The 14,943-nt window shown below is 41.4% G+C and overlaps 1 protein-coding gene across 1 annotated transcript in view; it reads left to right on the top strand.

The window, feature by feature from the left end:
• The window catches only part of PDHX (pyruvate dehydrogenase complex component X), a 98,040-nt gene that overhangs the window by 20,918 nt on the left and 62,179 nt on the right, over positions 1–14,943 (top strand). Inside the window, exon 2 of the mRNA XM_063437893.1 lies at positions 5,469–5,552. Within this exon, the coding sequence (XP_063293963.1) occupies positions 5,469–5,552 (84 nt within the window). The remainder of the gene's footprint in view (positions 1–5,468; positions 5,553–14,943) is intronic.

Raw genomic sequence — 14,943 nt, 5'->3', positions numbered from 1 at the left:
TTTTTGTATTACTTACTACACCATTGGAGTTCCCCTGTTTTTTCCATTGTGTCTTCCATATACCTCTGGAACGAGAAGAAATCTCTCAAGAACGCTCCTATTATATCAAGATTGGCTGTTCCCTGCAAAGACTTTTCTAAGACTTTTTTATCATTTTTATTTGTATTTTACATATTCACTGGACATTTTATTTCTAACACATTATCTATTATACAATTTTCATATATTCTTATATTTTGGGCGCAACCTTATTCTCCTTCCCATTTCTTAAAGTTGTTTTGGTGACTATAGTGTCTCTTTAAATGTATGTGAAACTAATCCATTTGCTGCTCGGGTTTTCTACGATTATGTTTATTTAATCCCCTGCTTTAACAAAGTGAAATTTGCAGAGCAGCAGGGGGCACTAGAGAAAAAGGTAGAAGTTGCTGTGGTTTCTGTGGCAAATTAAGATACGTTTACTGGTTCTTTTTGTCAGTTAAATGTAATACTGCATTTGTTTGGTTTTCTACAAGAAAATGTTTGTTTTTTTTTCTAGCCATTACTGTTGCTTCCTGATTAATCATGTACTCGAAGTAAACTATCTTACTAGCCTGATAGAGCATGAAGCATGCTCTCTCTTATCACGCGAAGTGACGCGATACTCTGTAAAATGAATGGGAGATGACCGTGGGTACTGGTTTACTTCAATGGTTATATTACAGAGCTTGAGCGATTGAATGAGCAAGCTGACGTTATCTTGTTGGGTGATTTTCATTAGAAAAATTCCTTTTTTTTTTTACAATTTATTTATGTAAAATTCATGTTTTCAATGCATCCTGTATCGAATGCCTCACAATACTTGCAGAGTTACAGGTGTAACTATAGAAGAATTGTTAAAAAAAAAAATATATATATATATCTCTGCAAATATTTCTTGGGGGAAAAATATTTGCAGAATATTTTTTTGAAAATAATCATATATCCTATCACCATTAATGAAAGTGGCATATGTATAAAAGGTTTTGTCTTGTAGCGTATGTTGTATATACAGTGACAGCCATTGTGTAAGGATGTACAGGTGGCGATTATAAAGGCTTGAAGTGGCATGTTGTATAAACAAGTCTTACACTTGACATCCTGCTTGGCGATTAGATCATGCACACACAACCCATAGTGTGTAATGCCTGTGTAGTTCTTTGGAGGTCCTGTGCTTTGACCTACTAAGACTGGTTCCATGTAAATCCTCCTTATCCAATTACATAGTTTTGTCTAAGCAGGTGTAACACTTGGCACAGTTCTCCCAGGACTGCAGAGTCCACTTGGCTTCTGTCGAGGATGGGGAGGGCCAGTGTGCCAGGGACAGTCTGAGAAAGTACACACTCTGTATTAAAGGAAACAAATCTCTAGGCTTCACGTGCAGGCAGCTGCTAATACTGATCACTTAGTGATGGACGAAAATAGACCCACCAGGTCTAGCTATGATTAAAGTCAAACACACAGCAATGTGTGGAGCTTCGCCCTCACAGCTATTTCAAATAAGCATTTAAAGTGAGCCCGTCATTCAAAATTGTGCGGAACCACGGCATCACTTCTAGGAAGTTTTAACTTCTAATCGATACGCTGAGTTAGCAAACCATTGGCCTCGGTTTAGTGAACTTTACAAATCATTCAATTCTGTTAGAAAAGCCTTCCAAAGGATTTATATGCTGAAGCCCTCGTTACAATCTATGGGAATTTCTGTAGATAATCATTTGGAAACTTGTGCTAACCGTATTGAATCATAAAATTGAGGCTGTTATTCCTAACTCAGTTTATATCCGGTTATGTGCGCATGGGTGTAATATGTAAAACTAACATCCGCTCTGCATAGGTGAAATTTGATAGAAAATATATCTATAAATATACACAAATCACACGTGTTATGTTCTATAATTAGCACTGCGTCTTGTTTACATGACAGGTGCATATAGAACATTATCTCTGTCTATATATAGCTAGCTAATAGACATCGTAATGAAGCTACAAAAATAGCCTGGAAATGTCATATTTTAAACCCATAAGGCAGCGTTTCCCAATTGGTGTCCCGCGGAATCCTAGGGGGAACAAAACTGGGGTTCTGCGTCATTTTGCCACACCCAAGATGACCGCCGCTATCTGCTGTTCCTGGAAGGTCGGAAACAGCAGAGGTTGCACGATCTCAGAGCCTGCCCAGCCGTCAGCCATTTTCTATTACTCGTGGTAGAGGAGTGATTGAGAGTGGAGCTGATGGTTAAAGCTCTGTTATTGCCATAGAAATCTCTGCTAGGTAGGGAAATGGAAAGCTCTGTTAGGCAGGGACATTGAAAGGCTCTGTGAGGGGCAAAAAACTGTTAACTCCATTTTTCAAAGTGTTCGAAACTTTTTCCTCCAAGTCTAACTCAAAAATCCTGCTTAAAGGACCACCTCACGCCCCCCCCTCCCGCTGGGCTGAACGGGTTAAAACCCCTTCAGCCACTTACCTTAATCCAGCCCTGGCTCCCTCGGTGACCTCTCCTCCCCCTCCAGCATCAGCTCCCGAGTGGAGCCGAATGCGCATGCGCAGCCAGAGCCACGCGCACATTCAAACCGCCCATAGGAAAACATTACTCAATGCTTTTCTATGGACGTTCTGAGGGCTCAATTCGATTTTCGCATTGAGTGTCGCTGAAGCACCTCTAGCGGCTGTCAGGAAGACAGTCACTAGAGGCCAGATTAACCCTGCAATGTAAACATAGCAGTTTCTCTGAAACTGCTATTTGTACAGCTGCAGGGTTAAAACCTGAGGGACCTGGCACCTAGACCACTTCATTGAGCTGAAGTGGTCTGGGTGACTATAGTGGTCCTTTAAGTTCAGTTCTTTCTATGAGTGTTATCAAAATCAGCATCCTTTTCAGTCAGGTTGTGAGATCTGTATTTTTCAAAGTGTTTGAAAAAAATCTAGAAAACATGCCCTGAAATAGTTGTATTCGCTGTTCCTCAAATAGCAGAGATAAGTGACAAGTAAAAAAAAGAAAAGCACACAATGCTGGCCAATCTTATTCTCAAACAAAGAAAAGAAAATGTGAATCCAAATGACAAGTAGCTATCATCATAAGTGTCAGAAATGAAGATTGTCCTGAAGCACAATGCGTACTTTGCAATAAAATATTGCCAAACCGTTCATTAGCACCGGCTAAATTATGTTGTCATGTTGAGCAAAACCACGCAGAGTACAAAGATAAAGACATTGACTTTTTTAAGCGAAAGCTAAAGGAGTATCAGAAGAGTAAACCATTTATGAGCAAAAAATTTCAACATGCTAATGAAAAAGCCACAGAGGCTTCTTACAGAGCGAGTTACCGCATAGCACTTGTAGGAGAAGCACACACAACTGGGGAATCACTAATAAAACCATGTGCAAAAAAAATATTGTCATGTATTTTAAGTGAGATGGTGAGTAAAAAAATTTAAGCTGTGCCACTTTCCAACAACAGTTTTGCGCCGTATTCATGATCTTGCTGATGACATCCATACTGAACTAATTTCTCGACTGCATCAATGTGATGGATACTCACTGCAATTAGACGAGTCCACAGATGTTGCAGGACTTTACATTTTGTTGGTTTTTGTTAGATATAATTTTGACAAATAGATTAAAGAAGACTTGCTTCTGTGTGAAACTTTGAAAACTCATACCACTGGTGAGAACATCTTTAACTGTATCCAGAAGTTCATGAACACACACAGTATAAATTGGGACAAATGTGTAGATGTGTGCAGTGATGGTGCCAAAGCAAGGGTTGGGAAAGTGGCAGGCGCTGTGACACGAATAAGAAATGTAGCAAAAAACAGCACCTGTTCTCACTGTGCTCTTCACAGACGAGAACTGGTAGCTAAAAATATTTCAATCTCCATTAAAACTGTGCTAGACGAATCGGTCCAGATGATTCATTTTATAAAAAGTCGACCATTACAGTCACGATTATTTAAAATTATATGGGTAGTCACCACTCTGCTTTTGCATTCAGAAGTCCATTGGCTATCACGAGGTAAAGTCCTTGTTAAAATGTTTGAATTGCGTCAAGAGTTGTTTGCATATTTCCAGGATCATAAATTTGGATTATCTGATCAATTAACAAACACTCTAAGGTTATCCAAAGTCGCATATCCTACAGATATATTCACAAAATTAAATGACGTATGTTTATCACTCCAAGGAAAAAACACTAATATTTTTAATGCAAGAGATGAAATATTTTCACTGTCTCGTAAGCTGCAATTTTGGACCTCATCTGTTGAGCAAAATAATTTGAACTCTTTGCCAACACTTAAGGATTTTCTTGAAGAATCAGAAATTGAACTTGAAGATGAAATTTGCAATGACATTGTACATCATCTTCACCATTAAATCACATCTATTAATCAGTATTTTCCATTCTTGAATGAAAACAATGAGTGGATTCGAAATCCATTCATAAAAGACAAGGCAGCCAATTTTTCTGATGTAGATTTTGAGAATCTGATCGCTATAACTTCTAACCGTCAACAAAGCCAAAAATGTAAATAAGTTTCTCTTATTGCTTTGTGGGGTGATTTACGCGAAGAATACCCAGAATTGTCCAAGCGGATTCTCGCTTTACTCTGCAACAAAAACAAAGTGTCGAAATCGACTTGACGCAAATGCAGACATGCGAATACAATTGTCAACAATTAAACCAGATATAAAAAGAATTTGCCAGCAAAAGAGAACATTGCACTCTGCTCATTGAAAGGTTTGCTCTGCGCTACCCTACGGCACACTTTTTTTTTGGGGGGGGGGGGGTTCTAAAGTTTTGCTATACCATGTCAAAAGGTTCCAAGGGAAAAAATAATTGGGAAACCCTGCCTTAAGGGATACTTTCTTTTTTATCATCCATTTTTATATGCATTGTATATGTGTATATATATATATATATATATATATATATATATATATATATATATATATATATATATATATATATATTGTGCTTTTTTTTTTTTTTTAAAGGCAATCTTTTATTATCACACTTTTGCTGGTGTTCCCAGTGTGCATGATATCACACTAACACACAGATCTCTGAAGAAGGTAATTAAAATCCTCAGAGTAAAGAATGCATTTTAATAAATATAATATTGGAACAAAGGGGGTTAAAGAATGCTTGGGATGTGAATAAGGCTATGATGCCGAATACATGTATGAATTTATTTTCAGTAGAGTTGATGGACCAATAAATCCTTTATTTCTCTTGCAGACTGTTTTCCTCCTTCCATGTAATGTAGTTGTAGGTAATCATTGCGTTTGAAACCTGTTTTGTGCTCACAGGAGCATCCTTGTTAACTTTAGTTGTGTAGTGTGAGAACATTCTTGTGTATCAGTATGTCTTGGTCTATGGGATGTTCTCTTTAGGTTTTGTAGTGTTTTTGTACCAGAATGAGTTCAAATTTGCTTATGGAGTCCATTTGTCTTTCAGGAGCTCCGTCTGTCCAGGTGTTCATGCCGGCACTGTCGCCCACCATGGAAGAGGGAAATATTGTGAAATGGCTGAAGAAAGAAGGTGAGCTTTCAGTTGACTGTGTTCTTGTAATATTGTCACCAGGACCTAGTCCTGGGATGGAATTGCCAACTTTCTAGCCTACCGGCTCTTAAATTGGCTCTGTAACCTCAAAATTACCTTCCTTCCATTGTCTCCTCTTCTCTTCCTCTCTCGAAATCTGTTCATCCTTTCTTCATTTCTGATCTATTTCTCTTTAAAACACAAGACAACGTAGGGACTGATTTGTCTTTTGTTTTAAAGAGAACTAGCTCAGAAATGAAAAAGAAAAGAATAGGTTGTGAAAGAGCAAGAGAAGAGGAAACCATAAAAGGAAGGTAAGTTAATTAATTTAAATGGCTTTTGAAAACCAGATCACATTCAGCCAGGCTTTAGCATTTACATATGGAAAGATTTACGTGCACATTTTTAATGCAGCCTCTTTACTTGTGGTCATGGGGTTGTGGTCCGTTTCTAGTGGCCATATATAAAGTATAAATTTATTGAGAATTGTGTTTTCCATGCATGTAGACTTTCCCATTCAGTAATGTCTGGCGCGGACCTGTTTGTTTTCTGGCAGAGTAAAAATTCTAATACTCTTTACGAAGTAGATCTGATATGTACATTTTAAGCTATTATTTAACTGCATGGGATGTTTTTATCTCATGTAAATCTCATCTTGGTGTCAGTCTTAGAATATTCTCCCTGTGACGAATGCTCCTTACCCTGGAGGAGTGTGGAAGCTAGCCTCCTGCCCACGGACTATGGGCCATATACTTCGTGCCGAAATTAATACTTTGCCTTTTATTCACAAGACATTTCCCTGGTTTATTTGTAGGGTTCCTATAGGGGTGGCATGTATATTTAATAGTTTGTCTTATGATCTGTAACTCACGTGCCTGGGGGATAATTAGGTTAAGCAAATGTCTCTTTTGGGATATGATATTGAAACACAAGGGTTTCTTTTTCTTCTTGAAAGCTAATGATCATTACCATATCAAAGAACTTCCTATCTGAGAGGCAACCAAAACATATGGCAGATGTGAGAGTTGGTTTGTACAGAGCCCAGACTTCCAGGCCACTTCTCACACCTTACAGAATAGCTCTGTTGGAGTCCCAGCTTCAAAGTGGAACTTGGGTTGTAAGATCGGACCTTCCATGCAATCAAATTAACCCTTTTTGAAATTGGAAATGTACTTTTGAGGTGTTTTAAAGGGACACTATAGTTACCTGAACAACTTCAGCTTAATGAGGTTGTTCAGGTGAGAACTATAGCTCCTTGCAGCCTTTCTCATGTAAACACTGTATTTTCTGAGAAAATACAGTGTTTACATTGAAAGCTAGGAACACCTCCAGTTTTACTCACTCAGAGTGAACCAGAGGGACTTCTGAGTGGATGGAGGCATAATATGCCTCCATCCACTCAGATCTGCTATGCACGAGCATCCTGTGATTCAGTATCTCCTCCCACTGCATGCAGACACTGAACTTTCCTCATAGAGATTCATTGATTCAATTCATCTCTGTGATGAGATACTGATTGGCCAGGGCTCTGTTTAAATCATGCTGGCTCTGCCCCTGATCTGCCTCTTTGTCGGTCTCAGCCAATCCTGTGGGGAAGCTTTGTGATTGGATCAGGCTACAACTTCTGATGATGTCTGTAGACTGTTTTATTTAAGGTGTGAGAAGTCACACATAAGTGACCTGGAAGTCTTGATAGGTTGAAATCTATTACAAAACCAAATAGACAGAAGTAGGTAAAGAAATGTGTACACAAAAATGTACCTAAGCTATTAGAAATTAATTTAATCCAATGTAGTAGACAGAGCACGGATAGTAGCAGGAATCATTTCAAAATTGTTTGTGCTTTCATTCGAAATGTTACATAAAAGTTTACGAGAATTCTTTTCCAGAACGTCTTGACATTCCCAAGGGGAGCAATAGTCGGCAGATGTTTTTCCATATAAAATGTTTATTTTTACTTGTTTTGCATTTAATCTCTCACAACCCAACTTAATATTCTTATTGTCCATGTGCCCCTTTATCGTAATATCTTCACCAAAAGATATTGCCAATAAATCACTTCTTATTCTTACTTTAGCATTGTAGTCTAGTTTACTGACCCAGATTTCTGAGATCCTGCACAGTAGGCGTCTGCTCCCATTTACCCGAATGATAGTGTGACTCACTTTATAAATGTATTCTGTTAACTCCTAAAATCTGATAGGCTGGGCCTAAATGTGATAGATTTTGGAGAGTGGAAATGTTTAGTCCATAGCAGTTACTTTCAGCAAGGTAAGTGCCCGGGTCTCACACATTCATTCATTCATTCATTCATTCATTAAAGAGAAAAGTAATCGCGATTTGCTGGATTCAAACTCACTCTTACATTTGGCAGATCCTCTTTAGATGTCTGGTTTTTGAGTGCAGGGGTCAAGTAAATTGACTGAAGAATTGAACTTTTACTTTTATTTGTACTTTAGCTTTACAATAATTTAAAAGGCTGCAGGCTCGAACTAACTTGGAAGTATATATTTATAAGTATTTTCACCAGCAGAGGTCACTGTTAGATTATGTTATCACTTTGCTAGTGTTACAATTTTCTTTTAAAGGGATATTCGTAAGCACCAAAGCAATCTTTGCTTAATGAGGCAGTTTTGGTGTAGAAATCTCTCCCCTGCAGTGGCACGGCTAAATTCTCTGCCATTTAGAAACTAAAGGAATACTCCAGCATGAAAAAAAAATAAAAAAAAAATTTTTCAAACATATTTCTTTAACTATATGCACGGCAGGTTCTCCCTGATTGTTGCGCGCCCTGGAGACTGTGAGTGACACTAGTCTACCATTCCTCACTGTACGAAATTGGCGCATGAGCAGTAATTGCTGCAAATGCTTCAAACAAATGCAGTGTTTGCCAAGCAGAATGCATCTCATAGGGAAGCATTGGGCTAATGCTTCCCCTATGAAAGCTCTCACCAGCCCCTCATGACTGACAGGGTTGTGTTCTTAAATAAATTCATATAAAAGCGGTTTTCTCTTGATGTCACACTTTTATGATTTGGGACCAGAGGGTCATGGAGTTAATTGGAGTGTCCCTTTAAATCTCTCTCTTTACACATACATGGCTCGCACAGCTATCATGAAACAAAGGTTTACATTTTAAACTGATCTTCCAGCACAGTGTACACACAGCACAGGCATTCCTCTGCACGGTTTATTTTACTTAAATCACATTCACAACAGGGTTCTTCGGGCTCTAGCAGGCAATTAACAGTGCAGTAGATAACCTCTTAATTTTACAGGGTGTAATAAGAACTTTCAGAAAGTGTGTAAGAGTAGTCACAACCTGAGGTATTGGGCTATGTATGCATAAAAAAAGTGATTTAACACAGAACTGGCACGTCTCTGGAATTTATAGCATTGAATATGACACAAAATATAATAATTATAATTTATAAAGCGCCAACAAATTCCATAGTCCTGTACAATAGGTGGACTAACAGACCTGTATTTTAAACAACACGTGCTTGACGCACAGGATTAGAGGGGGCTTACATTCTGGAGGGAGTAAAATCATCTGTAATTTTGTGTTTATATTTTTTTTTTATTTTTTATTAACCCCTTAAGGACCAAACTTCTGGAATAAAAGGGAATCATGACATGTCACACACGTCATGTGTCCTTAAGGGGTTAAAGGACCACCTAAGTCACCCAGTGATCTAGGTGCAGTGGCCCTGTCCTTTTACACATTACAGGGTTAAATCCACCTCTAGTGGCTGTCTTCCTGAATAAAGGGGTGTTTTCCTGGCACTGCAGGTCCCCTCCCCCCATCCCAAGTTGCCCCTCGGCGCTGGTTCAGGGTCCGCCCACGCTCCTCCCGCACCGACGTCATCCGGCGGGGGAGACCTATTGCGCATGCACGGCCGGCGGCGGGGAGAGACCTAATTAGACCTCCCCATAGGAAAGCATTGAAACATGCTTTCAAAGCTTTCCTATGGGAATTTCAGCGACGCTGGAGGTCCTCACATAGCGTTAGGACGTCCAGCGACGCTATAGCACACGAAATGTGTGCTATAAACCCGGAAGTGCCCTCTTGTGGCTGTCTAGTAGACAGCCACTAGAGGAGGAGTTAACCCTGCAAGGTAAATATTGCAGTTTATGAAAACTGCAATATTTAGAGTTGCAGGGTTAAGGTTAGTGGGAGTTGGCACCCAGACCACTCCAATGGGCAGAAGTGGTCTGGGTACCTGGAGTGTCCCTTTAGGTTCTTTCCTATGAGGAAACTTGCATGCACTCATAGCGCTTGCTGGACAGCAGGTCCCCAATGCTCCTCATTGAAAAGCATTTGATTGGACGTACTCCGGAGGAGGCCATGCCTCCTCGATGATGCAGTTGGAGAAGGACAGGTGAGCAGCGCTGAGGGAGAACAAAAGCTTAAAAATAAAACATTTAATTTCATAATAAAACATTTAGTTTCTTCTCCTCTCTGTATGCTTTCTTTATTTGACTGTGTAGTGCATGGTTCGTCAACCTTCCTATTGGGCATTGCTATAAGGAAGGTTAAAAAATAGAAAAAAGGGGAAAAAAAGGTGGGGAGGGGAATTGAGGAGGGAGAGGAGATGAGCTGACGCACAAATGAGAAATCATATTATGCGCAAACAGAGAAGTCGTCTGAATATCACTGAAAGAGACCTTCGTTTGTTCCTTACGAAAATCGAACCAGATATTTAGTCTCGCAGCATCAACCTCAAGGATCTCATTAATCACTAGTAAAGGTAATTTCAATTTACTTTATTGTTTTCTCATTAAACTTTATAAAGTTAAAAACCTTATAAACCTGCATTAAGTAGAAATAAAAAGATAAATGTACGTACATTTATTTTTATTTTTTTTTAAAAACCCTCCTTTCTTAAAAATATTCCGCATTTGCGCGAAAACTGGTGGGCGGTAAGGAAATTTTTTTCAACCAAAAAGATGCATTAGTGGGCGGTAGGTAGAAAAAGGTTGACTACCACTGGTGTAGTGCAAAGAACAGAGCGTATAACAATTATTGACAGTAAGCTGGGATGGAAGTGCCCAGCTGGAAGATATAGAGGTGTAGATTTCCAAATGTAATTTTATTTTTCACACCTCCCAAGAACGCATTTATTAAATAAAGCAAACAAATTGTAAGTGCCAGTTGCCCTTTAAGTCTAAAATGGAGAATTGAGCATTGAGATTGCAGGGGCAGAATCTAGGCACCAAAACCACTTAATTATTTATATTATTATTGACATTTATGTAGCGCCAACTGATTCCGCAGCGCTTAACAATATTATAAAGAGTGAAATTAAATAACCCTGCCCACTTAAAGCACGGAACACATGAGCGCATAATACACCCCCACCAGGCGGACCCGCAAGCAAAACAGCCGAGTTAATTATCCAATAAGGGTCATACAGGAGACAGGCATATTATGCCTAGACACAACGAGAAACGCAGAAACTAAAGCAAAAAAGGGAGGTATACAGAAACTCCACTAGGATTAGAAAGAGGGGAAATGTGTATTGCTAGAGGGGATAAACCCCAACAAAATCAGATTGCCACAACATGCCCCCAAATCAAGAATGTGCTTGTCTGACGATGTAAACTGCTGTGATAACAAAACACAATGTGAGATCTGCGTATCTCAAGTCAATGAGCTCTGAATGCCAAAATTTGAAACCTGCGTGTTTCTCTGGACTAACCACCTGTCTTTCTTCTTTCTGTAATAACACAAAATCTTGAATAAAAAGTAATTCCACCCCCCCAAAAAGAGTGACATTAAACATAAATAAGACAATTAGAAAATATAACAAACAATAGGTTGAGGACCAGTTCATTAAATTAATAAAAAATTAAATTAAAGTTAACGCTATCAAAGTTATTCACTAAAGTGTGAATTCAAATTGAATTTTAAAAGTAAGGGCAAAGTAGCCAAACTGGAAAACTGGAAGTGTAGCGGCTTAGAGAATTTCAGTATGCATATAATGGTCTTAAATTCGAAATTCACTTTGAATTCTCGCGTTTGTGCATAGCACTGGGAGTTCACACGTTTTGTGTTTAGTAAAGCCAATCAATGATTGTCTGTTTCCTTTTCTTTAATGTGATGAAACAGAGGGACATCCTCTCCTAGGAGTAGATTGTTACTTGTGCTTGAAGTACAATTTAGTACAATGTGTAACAATTTATATTAAATTGTATTTCATGATAATAGCAGAATTAACTGTTGCCATGATCTTTTATGTGGATTTTCTTTTTCAACTCAGGTTTTGTATTGAATATTATATTATCAGAAGAAACCTATAGCTTTATTTCACATATGGTTTAAGAACGAATTAGGGGTTTAAATACTAAATGCTGATTTGAATGAAATCGAAGCAGACTGTAAAACTAAGGTTAACTTAGCTGATTTGCAAAAAAATCATAGACTGGCTTTTTAAGCTTTTTTTTTTTAACCTGAATTTTGAATCCTATTTTCAATTCACCACAATTAAGTGTTTATTGTATAAATCTTAAACGTTTGCCTATTGGCCTTTATTTTCAGGTCCGCTGGTAATTTACCAAAGTTTTCTGTTCTGTAATTATTTTCCTAGGCACAATTACTTATTTTTTTTATACTACAAACCAACTTTTAAATACAATAGAATGATACCCTTTTTGTGTTCTTACCCTCACTGTATTGTACCATCCCTCGTGTTGTAATGTGACCTGTACACCTAAGTTCACCTGTTAGTTCTGTAAAGCAGTAAGTATACCTGTCAGCACCATATAAATACAAATATACAAACGCTGTATATCTTCCTTACCTCCCTCTATTGAAATTTAACCTGTAAAGTGCTAAGTACACCGTATATCACTATATATAAATAAAATATACATACACTGTATACCTACTGCACTTACTGTATTTCCCTCCACTGTAATGTACACCTGTTAGTGCTATTTAAATAAAATATACACTGTATACCTACCGCACTTACTGTACTTTCCTCTGCTGTAATGTAACCTGTAAAGTGCTGAGTACGAGATTAGCTTACTCGAGAATGGAATATTGCATATCTATGTTCGGGGAAACTTCCCCGAACATAGGCTTACTCGCGAATGGAATGTTGCATATCTATGTTCAGTGAAACTTCCCCGAACATAGGCTTACTCGCCGTGGAATTCCACGAATCCATGTATGGGGATGTCTTATTTTCAGGAAAACATGGTACTGCACTTACTGTACCCAGGGCCGGCCTTAGGGGTGTGCGAGCTGTGCGGCCGCACAGGGCGCCATGGACCAGGGGGCGCCCTGTGGCTGACACAGCTCGCACTTTCTCCTAGTGACAGCCTGTGAAGGAGAGCTCAGAGCTCTCCCCTAATACAGGCTGCGCTGTGTAGCGTGGCCGCGCTCCGCCCCCCTGCCTCTTAATGCTGCCCTCACTGAGAGTCCCCAGACTCCCCACTCGGATCTCAGTGAGAGAAAGGGGGCGGGGTTAAACGCTGATTGGAGGCGGAGCTACATGGGAAGCAGGGCGGAGCTACAGGCAGGCGAACCCTCTGGTAAGTTAGGGGAAGCAGGAAGGAGTTCCTGTTCCCCCATCTACCACCACACTGCCCCCTGCTCCCCCCTACCCTAACTGTGCCCCCTGCTCCCTACCTACTCTAACTGTGCCCCCTGCTCCTCCCTACCCTAACTTTGCCCCCTGATCCCCACCTACTCTAACTGTGCCCCCTGCTCCCCACCTACTCTAACTGTGCCCCCTGCTCCCCCCTACCCTAACTGTGCCCCCTGCTCCCCACCTACTCTAACTGTGCCCCCTGCTCCCCACCTACTCTAACTGTGCTCCCTGCTCCCCCTACCCTAACTGTGCCCCATGCTCCCCACCTACTCTAACTGTGCCCCCTGCTCCCCCTACCCTAACTGTGCTCCCTGCTCCCCCCTACCCTAACTGTGCCCCCTGCTCCCCACCTACTCTAACTGTGCCCCCTGCTTCCCCACCTACCCTAACTGTGCCCCCTGCCCACCACCTACCCTAACTGTGCTCCCTGCTCCCCCCTACCCTAACTGTGCCCCCTGCTCCCCACCTACTCTAACTGTGCCCCCTGCTTCCCCACCTACCCTAACTGTGCCCCCTTCCCACCACCTACCCTAACTGTGCCTCCTGCTCCCCACCTACCCTAACTGTGCCTCCTGCTCCCCACCTACCCTAACTGCGCCCCCTGCCCACCACCTACCCTAACTGTGCCTCCTGCTCCCCACCTACCCTAACTGTGCCCCCTGCTTCCCCACCTACCCTAACTGTGCCCATTGCTCCCCCACCTATCCACTGTGCCCTAGCTACCATAACTGTGCCCCTTGCTCTTCCACCTACCCACTGTGCCCCTTGCTTCCCCACCTACCCGCTGTGCCCCCTGCTCCGCCAGCTACCCACTGTGCCCCCTGCTTCCCCACCTAGCCTAACTGTGCCCCTGCTCCCCCCCGCTGCACACAGTGCCCCTCCTCCCCACCTATCCTAACTGTGCCCCCTGCCCCCCACCTAGCCTATCAGTGCCCCTGCTCCCCCAGCTACCTACAGTTCCCCTTGCTCCCCCAGCTACCACCACTGTGCCCCCTCTCCCCCAGCTACTACCACTGTGCCCTTTCTCCCCCAGCTACTACCACTGTGCCCCCTCTCCCCCAGCTACCCTCTGTGCCCCTGCTCCTCCACCTTCCTACTGTGCCTCTGCTCCCCCAGTTACCCACTGTGACCCTGCTCTCCAACCTACAACTACACTACCCCTGCTCCCCCAGTTACCCACTGTGCCCCTGCTCTCCTACCTATCACTACACTACCCCTTCTCCCCCACTGTGCCCCATGTTCCCCCACCCACCACTACTTTACCTCTGCTCCCCCACCTACCAATACACTACCCTTGCTCCCACAGCTACCACCACTGTGCCACCTGGTCCCCCACCTACCACCACTGTGCCCCCTGATCCCCCACCTACCACCACTGTGCCCCCTGATCCCCTACCTACCACTACACTGCCCCTGCTCCCCTAGCTACCACTACACTACACACCTATTGACACACACCGTACATGGATAAAGGGGTATGATGGGGGGGGGGGGGGCGCTGTGAAGATTTTTTGCACAGGGCGCCTTAGGGCCTAAGGCCGGCCCTGACTGTACCTTCCCTCTACTGTAAAGTGCTGTTAGTGCTATATAAATAAAATATACACTGAATACCTACTGTATTTGTAAAGTGCTAAGGATGCCTGTTTCTGAAAAATAAATGAAGGTATGTTTGTGATCTATTAAAACAAATATATATTCGTGTGTGTCTTTAGTAGACATTTGTTAAACCACTACAGTATTTTGTCACAGAATAAATACACCATGCAGTGCTTATGCCTGCAATCGATGTG

This window comes from Pelobates fuscus, chromosome 12 (assembly GCF_036172605.1).
Source record: "Pelobates fuscus isolate aPelFus1 chromosome 12, aPelFus1.pri, whole genome shotgun sequence".
Taxonomy (NCBI): Eukaryota; Metazoa; Chordata; class Amphibia; order Anura; family Pelobatidae; genus Pelobates; species Pelobates fuscus.
The sequence above is the reverse complement of the archived record's forward strand: the minus strand, read 5'-3'. Positions and strand labels throughout refer to the sequence as shown.